Genomic DNA, 12,326 nt, shown 5'->3' with positions numbered 1-12,326 from the left:
GTTGGGCTTGTTAGGGTTGGAACACAAACGCTGAGGTGTATCCATTCAGGGAAGAATTTTTGTGTGTGGGGGAAACAGGCAGAATGCCACGCTGTCTGCTTCCTTCCGGGCCTCCTGACATCCCTCATGCATTTCCCCTGTCATGACCCTGGCTGAACTCTTTTCTTCCATGTCCCTTGATTGCACACACTGAAGCCTACAAAATTCAGTCTGAAGCTTTGATCTACACATAGTTGAAGAGTAATAAGATAATATTTGTTGGTTGAAAATACTATTGAAACTACAGACTTTTGAAAGCATGTACGTCATGATGGAGCGACATTGCAGTGTGTGCATTCAGGTTTTTCTTTGGGTTCCTGTTCTGCTGAATGGAATCTATAATATATTGTCTCCCTTTTATGGAATATATTTTTTAAAAATAGAAGGGCAGAATAAATACAAAGATACTTGGATGATGACATAAGCTTAAAATTATAATTTATGTTGAACTTTTCTCATTTTATGTAAATTAAATCTACTCTATATATTCCACACAGAATTTTGAAGAACTTCACACATTTATTTAAAAATTTATAGAAGACAAAGTTTTCACTATTGTTCACCTGTTTCAGGGACATCCAACATCTTCCTCCCCAACATCACAGTAATGGCCCTGTGTAACATCTTTTCTCTCTTGACCCTGAGCCAACATACCGAAACTCACAAAATTAACTCTAAAGCTCCAGTCGGCGTGTATTTGAAGAGCAACAAGATGTTTATTATTTCGCAGCTATGATACCTACTTTGTATCTGAATGACATTATATCGTGTGTTACTCCCATATCTTGAATGGCACTTGCTCCATTGGGAGCATCTGAAATAACAAGACGCAGAAAAAACTACTGGGAAATTTAAATGCGTGCCCTTTAGGAATATCAGATGGCTCTCCTCCTTCATTGGAGCCTCAGCAACGCCCCTCTCCGGGCCTCTGTGGCCTTGGCTCCTAGAAGGAGCAGAGCATCCCTTGCTCGGCGGGATGCAGGATTAAAAACTACATTACCCAGAAGGCTGTGCTCCGCGGGACAGCGGTATGCGCCGGACTAGTGATGAAACCGGGAAGGGGCGTTGCTGGCCCGCAGTGGCAAAGGCGGGACTTTCGGGGGCGCCGGCGTGGACGCCTGCTTGTGGCGGGGTGGGCCTGTCCACGCCCGCTGTGAGACCCCGCGCGGCTCGTCGGGACGGAGCGGGGAAAGACAGCAAGGAGGAGCCACCTCCGCGCCTTTGTAGGACCTGGGGGAGGGTCGGCTGAGTCCGCGGGACACCCTCGTCCCCCGGCGCCCTCGCGCGGCCCTGCTCTCCCCACGGTCCGATGGCGGCGCCCCTGGACCCGGCGCAGGTGAGTGGACGGTGCCCCAGGCCTCTCGCCCGCTGGGATGTCACCCATGTGGCCGCGGCGCACTGACGTGCGGGATGGCGGTGTCCTGTGACCCTTCGCTTTGCCGTCTGCCGGCCGTTGTTTTCTCTGAGCCCCGGGATGGGGTTCCTCGGCTCCGGGTCCCGAATCCAGGTCAGGGGCTACCGGGGGACGGTCCCATCTCTGAAGCCACTGGGGAAGCTGTGTGTAAGGGAGAGATGTGGTTTCTAGAACCGCCCCCCTGCCCCCGCCCCCAAGCCGTGCGCGTGGAATGACCCGCAGGGAGGAGCGCGGACTACAGAATCCGGAGACCGCTTTGTGGGTTCCGCCCACGCCCCTTTCCGAGACTGTGAGCTGCAGCAAGTCCCCCTGCTGCCCTTGGCTTCTATTTTTTTTGTATAAAATAGGAATATTAACAGTTCCTTCTCCTGAGTTGAGGGAACTAGAAACTGGCCATGGGTGATTTGTGTCCCCCAGTGTCCAGCACGGTCCAGGGAGCATCGCCCTGGCCCTGTTTCCAGAGATGGCTCCTGGGTCTGTGTTGATCTTACAGGCTCACCCCAGCGGGAGTCTGACCCTTGGGCCTCCCTGGCCTCTGGCCTCTACAAAGCTGAGGGCTGGGGTGGGGGAAGAGACAGGAGCAGCGTTTTGGGATTGCCGCTATGCCAGGGCTGAAATGGTGGCAGGGCAGGCTTGGAGCCATAAAGGACAAGGAATTTGTCTTTCGGTTTACAGCAGGTAGAACTGGCTTCCCACTGACAGTAGTGAATCTATTTTCCTTTTTAAGACGTTCAGTTATATTAGAAAAGTGAGTCCATTCAAGTGGTCAGTGATGATTGTGTGCAGGAGTGTGGTGTCCCTCTAGACACAAGTGCACAAGAGGCCCCCGGTGAGTACCCTCATCATAGCCTTGATCATTCTCAGGCCTTGTCTTATTGGTTAATTTCCCGTCCAGGTGAGGCTCCCTCCCTCACTTTATTGCAGACCCACTCCAGCGTCCCCTCCTTAAAGAGGCCTCCGTTGCCCCATCTAAAGTGGACTGTTGTCTCCTCGCTCTTTTCTTCTCTTTGGAATGTTTAGGTCCCTCTGACAATGTCTTGCTCATTTATTTAATTGTTTGTGTAGGATCGCTTTCCAGCCCAGGAACATGAGTGCCTGTTGCTGCTCTATGCCAAGACCTCAAACGGCCTGGGCTTGTAAAAGGTACTCAATAAATGGTTGAATGAGTGAATGGGTCTCCCCTTCAGGGGCTTCCATCACACTCCATAATAGATACTAACTCCCTCCCCCACAGCCCACAGGGCTCCCCCGGATGTGCCCCTGACTCTGCCTCCATGTTCCTCCCTCTGTTCTTCCCTTGCTCACAGCACCCAGCCAGGCTTCCAGAACTCACCAAACTCCTTCCCATTGTGCAGGCTTTGCCCTTGCACTTCTGCCTGGGGCCCTGTCCTCAGGTCTCTGCAGGGCTGTCTCCCCGCCCCGTTCCTGTGTGTCCAGTCACCTTTTAGGATAGTCTTTTCTGGCTGTTTCAGTTCCAGCTAACGTACCGTTGCCCCCACCTGCCCATCTTTTGGCAACTCTGTGCCGTCTTTTGCTGGACATCCAAATCCGGCCTCTGCTCCTTAAATGTGAGATTGTGGGCGACTTTCTAGAGCTGCCCGAGCCCCAGGCTGCTGGCTGTGACATGGAGGTGATGATGGCATTTACCTCATGGGCTATGGCAGGATTTTTAGTAAAAGTCACAAATGACATTGAACACTTACTGGGGCCAGGCACCCCAGTGCTTGCGGCGGGAACATTTTCTCTTTAGTTCTCAGAACTGCCCAGGTAAGTGGGAATGATCACTGTATTGATGTGGAATTGAGACACAGAGAAATGACGTGATGTCCTCCCCATGGCACACAGCTGGCAAGAGTCAGTCAGGAGTCTTGATTCAAACCTTGGGAGTCTGGCTCCAGAGCAAGATCTTTATCACTTTACCTCAGCGTGCAAAGCCCTCAGCCCGGGGCAGGCACACGGCAAGGACCAGGGAGGCTCAGCTGCTGCTGTTTTCATTGTTGGAATTGTCATCATGATCATTTTCCCTGTTCCTCTGATATCCCAGAGCACTTGCCGTCTGCTCGCACAGTGCTCACAGGAAGGACTGTTCTCTCATCTCCAGTGGCTTCCCCCTTGGGAGGTTTTTCTCTCAGCCACAATTGCATTGTGTCCAAAGGCCGCGTCCACCTCTCCCTTGAGCCCAAACCTGAGCTCACCCCTCAGGAGGCCTTGGTGATTTCGGGCCTGGGTCTCTCTGCACCTTCACCAGCAACTAAGTGACAGGCTCTTATCTCATCCAACAGCACAAGGCCAACACCACTACCTCTGTTTCACTTTTCAGGTGTTGGTGACCTTCAAGGATGTGGCAGTGACCTTTACCTGGGAAGAGTGGGGACAGCTTGACCTGGACCAGAGGACTCTGTACCGGGAGGTGATGCTAGAGACCTGCAGGCTCCTGGTATCACTGGGTAAGGGCTCACCTGTCACCCCTGCGGGGGACCCCAGCCTCCTTGACTCCTGGCTGGTCAAGGAGGTCACAGGAGCCACCTTCCCTCCTCCCCACAGCCCCTGCAGTTTTCTGGTCCCAGCTCCTGCCTCTGGTCCCCTTCTCTGGTCTGCCTGTGTCTGTATCAGGGATCACTGGGACAGGAACAACATTCTTCTGAACACAAACCCGCACCCCGGCGCGCAGCACACTGGGGCCTCAGTCTGAGCTCCTTATTCCAGATTCCACAGAAGGAGCTGACTGGCCCAGCCAGGTTGGGTCAAGTGTCCCCACAGCCCAGTTGGCAGGGCCATGGGTGAGGGGCTGTTCTCAGAAGAGAGGGTGAATCAGGCAGACCTCCAGGTGGCATTGGTCAGCAGTGCCCCTCAGGGATCTTTCTGAACAATCTCGGTAAAAAGGCCCCTGGTGTCTATATGATCCTCACATGTTTTCTGTGGCCTGGGCCATGATCCCCCACTGGTATAGATGATTTTAGAGGGTGTACAGGGTTGTCATCTAATGCCATGGGTGGACACCCTGAGAAAGCTGATCCCTTTCCCCTCTCTGTCCGGCATGCTGATTACTGTCAAGAGAAAGTCTCGGATTCGTGCTGAGTCCTTCATGTCCCCCAGTTATGGCTAATTTTTCTCTTCAACAGGGAGCAGCCTCCAGCTCACAGCCCTGAGCAGGCCGAGTGAGCTCACTGGGACTTTAATGGCATTATTTTGATTTCGCTGTTGTGTTTTGATGGTAACCTTCTATTTGTGGGAAATGACGTTGACTTTCTCATTTACCAGAGCAAAACGGGGTTCCCTTTTAGAATAAAATATTTAGGAAAAATAAAAAGCGGGTCAGTTTACAATGGCACACTATGTGTGCTCTGCAGAGCCATCACTCTGAGTTCAGTTGGGAAGGTAGACATCAATTCTTAGATGAATTGTGATGAGTTGTAGAAAGAAAAAATAAGATTATTTAGGAATATATAACCAGGGGTCATAACTTATCATGGGTGCTTCGAAAAAGGCTCCTTAAGAAGTGACACTGGAGCTGAGACTTGAAGGCTGAGCAAGAGCAAGCTGGGAGGGGTGGTGGAGGAGGAGATCCAGATGGAGGAACCAGCAGAAGAGGCCCTGAGGTGACAGGGAGCTCACCTCCTGGCAGAGCCAAAGGAATGTTTGAGTCACGTTTTCTCCTGCCCTCCTGGTGAACCTAGTGCCAGGCACATAGTACACATGGGGAACATTCCTGAGACATGTCTGCATGAATCCTGGGCTGTGGATCAGAATCTGTCAGTTGGGACTTCTGTGGGTCCTGGTATCTCAGTCACTGGACTTCTATACAGAACTCTCCTATCTTTTACTCCCCACATCCACTGAGATGTATTCAGCTGCCTGTAACAGAAGACCAGCTCAAACTGGCTTCCCCCGAAGGAACTTGACCACCTCACCTAATGAGAAGCCCCAAGGTGGTGGTGGATGCAGCAGTGCGGTTACATCATCAGTGATGTGAAGGTTCTCTCTGCTCTCCGTGGACTAGGCATCTGCCTTTTTCTCAGGCTGGCTCCCTCACGGGGACATACGATGCTGCAGCACTGACAGAGGCAGTAGGCCCCCTTGTTCAGCCCTCCCCTCCCACATGGGAATAAAAGCTTTCTCTTCAGAACAAGAATCCAGCTCAGGTTACCTGTCTACCTCAGATTACCAATGATCAAGGATGCCATTCACCAGTTTATTTCCACCAATAGTTTTTGCTAGTAGTTTCTCTCTGGGCATCAGAATTCCCTGAGGAGATTTCAGAAATACTGATGCCGAGGCCTCACCCCAAGAAATTTTGTTTATTTTGGTTTAAGGTTGTGATCAGGAATCCCTAGGTGGTTCTGAAGCACACGGTGTTGAGAACCAGTGACTTAGATTAATTACAAAATGCCTGGAAGGAGGGCCTCCCCCTCCTGGTGTCCCATGGCTGTATGTGAAGTGGTGTGCACCTGAATAGTGTTGGCTTCCACTGATGAAGTTCAAGGGCAATGGTGGTGTGCAGACAGCACCACCCTCTGCAGCTGTTGCAGCCCAAGTGGGATTTGTGCTCTTGGTTTCCAGGTCACAAATCAGCATTTTCTTTACTTTGGGAGCAGATTTATTCATAGTCTTGTCCCTGTCATGAAACCCCAAATGGGATGGAAAGGTTTTATTCTTCTTATCAAAACACCTGTGTCCTATTTCTTTCTCCATCTACAGGGCATCCAGTTCCCACACCAGAGTTGATCCACCTGCTGGAGCACAAGCAGGAGCTATGTACGGTGAGGAGAGGCCTCTCACATAGGCCCTGCCCAGGTAGGAGCCTTCAGACCCTGAGGGGACCACTGCTTCAGAACTCAGGAACCTCTTCATTGTGACCTCCTGGGGGTCTGGATGTTTCACTCTCCTATCAAGAGTGTGCACCAGCAGGTCAGCTCTGAACCAGGACCCAGGTGCCTTCTAATGTCAACAGGTAGCTTTAAGATTGCTCTGGCGTAACACAGCTGGCAGAGGGGAGATGAGACAGGAAGGGACAGAGTCACACTGGGTGCACACATACTCACTTCCACATAGTCCACTGACATGAGCTAGGCGTTTGGCCCCACCTGGGAGCTCAAGACTGGGGATGTGGTTTAGCCGTGTACCCAAGAAGAAGGGCCGGTGGGCTTGGTTTATATCATCTCAGTCCTGCTGTACTCAGCCTACTCTCAGATAATCAGAGCAATAATAGTTTCTGTGATTGTTGTTTGAGGATGTAATGAGGTAATGCAGCAGGCTGCTCAGTACAGTGCCTGACTTATAGTAAGGATCGACAAAACTCAGCTTAGTGGTATCCAGGTAATTAATTATAATGAATGATAGTAATATCACACATTTCCTTCTGGACTGAGGAAAGGGCATCTTTCCTCCCCTTGAAGTTACTATCTGCACTGTACTCTCTATCCCTCTTTCCCGCCTTCTCCATCCGTTTCTCCATCCTCCTGTTTGTCCATCAGACACTCAAGGGTAGCCTCTTGCACTGTATCTTCTTGCCCCTGCTGCCCTGAAAAATGCCAAGGTAACATTTGGCCTTTTCTGCCCACATCCATGCTGCTGAGTGTAGCTGGAGCCAACCACCCAGTGGATTGGATCACCAGAGTCCCAGGCTCTCCTCTCTGCAGGTCCTTCTCACTTCTCAGCCAGCCTGGGAGTGTCTTTGGGCAGCCCCACTGCCAACCCTCTGTTCCAAATGCCACCCCCCTACCCCCAATCTCTTGGCTCCACTTAAATGCCTTAGAGGAACCTTGAGGTCATCAGGCCTTAGAAGACACTTGTGATGCCCACTCCTCCCATCCTCAGTTCAGAGAATGTCCTGCCATCCAAGCAGGTTAGAAGACTGGAAACCGCTCAGACAGCACCTCAGCACCTGTGCTTCCATCAAACCCAACATCCATCCATCTCAAACCCTCTCATTTGACATTCTCTGTGTCTCCTGAAACCATCACCTCCCCCACTTTCATTGGCTCATCACCAACACTCTAGTCCAAGCTCTCATCAAAGGATGAGATGAGGGGCCAGCCCTGTGGCGTAGTAGTTAAGTCTGGTGCGCTCCACTTTGGTGGCCTGGGTACACAGGTTCATGGACATACATTCATCAAGCCATGCTGTGGTGGCGACCCACATATAAAATAGAGGAAGACTGGCATGGATGTTAGCTCAGGGCGAATCTTCCTCAAGGGAAAAAAAGAAGAGAAGATTGGCAACACATGTTAGCTCAGAGTGAATCCCTCTCACAAAAAAAAAACGGTGAGATGATGCCAGAGACTCCCACCAGGTCTTTCCACATCTCTTCCGTGCCTCTGGTCAGCTCTTTTTTATGAACCAGCTTCTGCAGCCACTCAGACATGTTTCAGATTGTCACCACTTCCTCAGTCACTGTATCTCAGCATGTAATCAACTTCACATTAAAAATAGTCTACCGGGGCTGGGCCTGTGGCATAGCGGTTAAGTGCTCACGCTCCGCTGCTGGCGGCCCGGGTTCAGACCTCAGGTGCGAACCAATGCACCAGTTGTCAGGCCACACTGTGGCGGCATCCCACATAAAGTGGAGGAAGATGGGCACAGATGTTAGCTCAGGGCCAGTCTTCCTCAGCAAAAAGAGGAGGATTGGCGTGAATGTTAGCTCAGGGCTGATCTTCCTCACAAAAAAAAAAAATAAAGTCTACATACTTTTGCTTCTTGCTCCTGAACCCTTCAAGACTCATCCACGTCTGTCCCACACCTCTGGCTTCCCTTCTTGTCCTCTGTGGAAGACATCTTACCTCTCATCATGGCCAGTGCCTCCACCAGGGCCTACTTCATAGCTTCTGCCCTATCAAGGAACTTGCTTCCTCGCTTATTTTCTGCGTATCTTCATCTTTTCTCTACTCAACCTAAAAATGGGCTCCAGTTGCTTACACTTGGGAAAAATAACAAAACCACAAATGCTTTTAGATCTGTCATAGCCCATGACTAGTGTAGACTCTACTTATAAAGCTGAGTTCCTTGAAGGAGTTGTCTCATTTTGGGAAAAGATGTATACACCTGAATTCCATACCTATTGTTTAAAATCTCCTTAATTCTTTTTTATATCAGAAATATACAATGATATGGACAAATCTTAAGGGTTCAGCTTAAATATTTACATATGTATAAACTGCAATATCCTCCACCCCAGTCAAGATTTAGAATATTTCCAGGACCTGGGGCCAGCCTCGTGGGATAGTGGTTAAGTTTGGCGCACTCTGCTTTGGCAGCCTGTGTTCAGTTCTTGGGCGCTGACCTACACCACTTGTTGGTGGCCATGCTGTGACGACAACCCACGTACAAAATAGAGGAAGACTGGCACAGATGTTAGCTCAGGGTGACTCTTCCTCAGCAAAAAATAAAAAAAGAATATTTCCAGGACCTTAGCAGGCTCCTGGTGCCCCATCCTTTTTCGAGAGTGAGGTGTGCCTTGAACAACAGAATTTATTTTCTCACACTTCTGGAGGCTGGAAGTCCAAGATCAAGGTGCTGGAAGAACTGGTTTCTACCAAGGCCTCTCTGCTTGGCTTGTAGAACAAGATGGCAGCTTCTTACTGATGTCATTGCTGTCATCCTAATAGCCCAGTGCAACAATGAGAATAATAACATATTAGTCAGGGGTCACCAGAGAATCAGAACCAACAGGATATATTTGTACATAGAGATTTATTTTAAGGAAGTGGCTCATGCGATTGTGAGGGCAGTGATTTCAAAATCTGCAAGGCCAGCCAGTAAGCTAGAGGAGTTGATGTTACAGCCTTGAGTTTGAAGACAGTCTGGAGGCAGAATTCCTTCCATTCCAGGGATGTCAGTCTTTGACCCACAATTTAGTAAACACGCTGCATCAAGAACCCTGCCGAATGCTTTACAGGCATTTTCTCTTTTAACCCTCATGACACCCTGAGAAACTGAGCATCTCCTAGTCTCTCAGATGAGGAAGTTACGACTTGAAGAAGGTAATCCACCCAAGATCAGCTCACCTGACAGAGGCAGAGATGGAACCAAGGCATTCTGGCTCCAGACCCTAAGTCTGAACCACCATGCTGATGCCTCTCCACAGAGCAGAACCTTGTCTTGTGCTGTTGGGCCCTGTGTCCCTCTGTCCCTCCTCCTCTGTGATCTTCATCCCCTTCCTCTACTGCAAACACCTCTTCAATGTGGGCTTCACCAGGCATTGGCCGTTTCTTCCTTTAGCTCTTCAGCGCTCTCCAAGGGTGAATCCGCCCATGCTTACTCCTTATATTTCAAGCCAGCCCTATTCTCTCTCTTCCTCTTTCTGGCAAATCTGACTTCTCCATTAGGACCCAGCTCATGGGACACCTCCTCCTCTGGGAACATGACCTCTTTTTCTTCCCAGTCTTGTCAGGTGCTCTTCCTTATACTCTCACAGCACCAAGACATCAGTTCTTGGAGCAAATGACCCACAGACAGTGTAATTAAAAATGCCCTCTCTCCCCTACTCTGGACTGTGAGGAGAGGTCTCCACTCTACATCCATGTCCCCTGGTTTTCTCTCCAGGTTTTCCCTTTAATGGTATCAAGGGTACAAGGACCATAAAAAGTAATTGGAAACTAAGTGTTGCTTTTGTTTCTCCTATATTTACATCACTGAAAGTCCCCCTTTGTGTATTGGATTCTCTTCAGGTGACAGAGCAAAACTTCAGACCAGAGAGCCAAGCTCTTCTCAGTCCGTTTTGTCTGAGGGAGCCTTGCTCCAGAGAAGCCTGACTCAGGGATTTTCAAGGGACTCCAGCTTGGGGCAAGCCAGGGACCAGGAAGGGCTTCTGGAAATGCAGAGAGGTCAATGGAGGCCAGAGACAGACCCCCACAAGGAGACCCATCCTGGGGAAACACGCCTAAAAGATGATGGTTTGGGAACACATGATAGTCTGTGCTCCAGGGTGTTACAGGAGAAAGTTCCTCAGGGAGATGTCCTCCATGAATGTGACGCACAGGGACCAGAAAAAGGCCCCATGATTCATGCTGGAAGTAACCTCTACAAATGCAAGCAATGCGGGAAAGGTTTTAACAGGAAGTGGTACCTTGTTCGACATCAGCGAGTTCACACTGGCATGAAGCCCTATGAATGCAATGCATGTGGGAAAGCCTTTAGCCAGAGCTCAACCCTCATTCGGCATTACCTCATTCACACGGGGGAGACACCATACAAGTGCATGGAGTGTGGGAAGGCCTTCAAACGCAGGTCCTACCTCCTGCAGCACCATCCGATTCACACTGGGGAGAAGCCCTACGAGTGCAGTCGGTGTGGAAGGGCCTTCACCCACCGCTCTACTTTCATTCGCCACAGTAGGACCCACACTGGAGAAAAACCCTTTGAGTGCAAAGAATGTGAGAAATCATTTAGCAATAGAGCACACCTAATTCAACACTCCATCATCCACACTGGAGTGAAGCCCTATGAGTGCAGTGAGTGTAGAAAGGCCTTCAGATGCAGCTCAGAACTCGTACAGCATCAGCGGATTCACACTGGGGAGAAGCCCTATGAGTGCACTCAGTGTGGGAAAGCCTTTCACCGGAGCACATACCTCCTTCAGCACTCTGTCATCCACACTGGGGAGACACCATACAAATGCCTCGTGTGTGGGAAGGCCTTCAAACGTAGGTCACACCTCCTGCAGCACCAGCGGGTTCACACTTGAGAGACCCTGTGAGTGCCCTCAATGTGGAAAGGCCTTCACCCACTTCTCCTCTTGTCTTTCAAAAGGGGATTCACACTGGAGGAAAAAACCCTTTCTGTGCAAAGAATGTTGGAAAGTGTTTTTTCTCAGCTCTTCAGACACCTGAGTAGTCACATTGGAGAGAAGCCCTGTGAATGCAGTGAATGTAAGGAAGCCTTCAGCCACTGCTCAGCCCTCATCGCAGGGTTTGTACCAGAAAGAAATGCGAGAAGCTGTGTCACCAGTGGGTCCACCTCCGTCAACGTCAGAGAACATACTGGGGAAAGACATTCTGAATATAACTATTGAGGACAGTCTGTAGCCAGAAGAAAAAAATCTTACCTGCCATCTGAGAATTCATAATGAAGAGGAACACAATTGTCATGGCTGTGAGAAAAACATTCTGTGACAGGTCACCTCTTGTCATGTAGAGCCATATCAGGATTCAAAATAGCTTGGACTTTCCCATACCTGTGAGAAAGCATGCAGGAGGCAGGTCTTCCCCTTGGTTTACACTTAGAAAAGCATCTCAGCATTATTTCAAAAAGAAAAAGATAAAGGAGGAGTAGAGGATGGAGATGGAGACTATAAAAGGAAAAGACAAACGCCTTCACAAACCCTTTTAGACTCCCTGCCAGGCCTCTTGCAGTTTTTCATCAGTTTTATTTTTTGGTGTGGAATGTTTGAGAGAGAAAGGATCTCAGCCCTTTTACTTATTTTTTGTATGTGTTCACTGCCGTCCTGTCAGGGAAGCTGGACAGTGAGGGCTGCTCTACAGACGTTTGTGGGGAGCTGTTGTTCCAAATGTCTCCACCCATGAGGAGCATAATTCTTTGTGGGAAATGAGAACACTTGAGTCATGAGAGACTTGAACTTATTAGAAGTTAGAAAACTGAAATAACATCATATGACACTTATTTCCTATTTTATGTCTAAGGAGACAAGGATCCACATGCGGATCACCCTGGTAAAATAGGCACCCACTACGACAGTTTAAGGCTTTGATTTTTAGACATAGACTCTGTTCGTGTGGTATTAAATGCCCAACACTCTCTCACTTTTTCTGGATTCCATTCTACTTGTTTGTTTTCTTTTTTTTCTCAGCATGGTGATTATCTTGTACTCATGTGGCTTTAGGTGAGTCCTAGTTCTTTCCTCTTCCTGGTGTTTCTC

At 49.5% G+C, this 12,326-nt stretch overlaps 1 protein-coding gene across 2 annotated transcripts in view; it reads left to right on the top strand.

Moving 5' to 3' along the window:
* LOC131397510 (zinc finger protein 550-like) overlaps window positions 1-11,187 on the top strand; it is a 30,858-nt gene extending 19,671 nt beyond the window's left edge. The window contains exons 1-4 of one of the 2 annotated variants that reach the window (XM_058530484.1): window positions 1,138-1,375; window positions 3,774-3,900; window positions 6,152-6,247; window positions 10,120-11,187. In XM_058530484.1, the coding sequence (XP_058386467.1) occupies window positions 1,349-1,375; window positions 3,774-3,900; window positions 6,152-6,247; window positions 10,120-11,135 (1,266 nt within the window). In that variant the 5' untranslated portion in view covers window positions 1,138-1,348 and the 3' untranslated portion in view covers window positions 11,136-11,187. Of the gene's footprint in view, window positions 1-1,137; window positions 1,376-3,773; window positions 3,901-6,151; window positions 6,248-10,119 lie in introns of those variants that run through there. The other variant, XM_058530483.1, reaches the window with a different exon arrangement.
* The last annotated feature ends 1,139 nt before the right edge of the window (window positions 11,188-12,326 follow it).

Source organism: Diceros bicornis, chromosome 34, assembly GCF_020826845.1.
Source record: "Diceros bicornis minor isolate mBicDic1 chromosome 34, mDicBic1.mat.cur, whole genome shotgun sequence".
NCBI classification, from domain to species: domain Eukaryota; kingdom Metazoa; phylum Chordata; class Mammalia; order Perissodactyla; family Rhinocerotidae; genus Diceros; species Diceros bicornis.
This window is presented reverse-complemented; position numbering and strand designations above follow the sequence as displayed.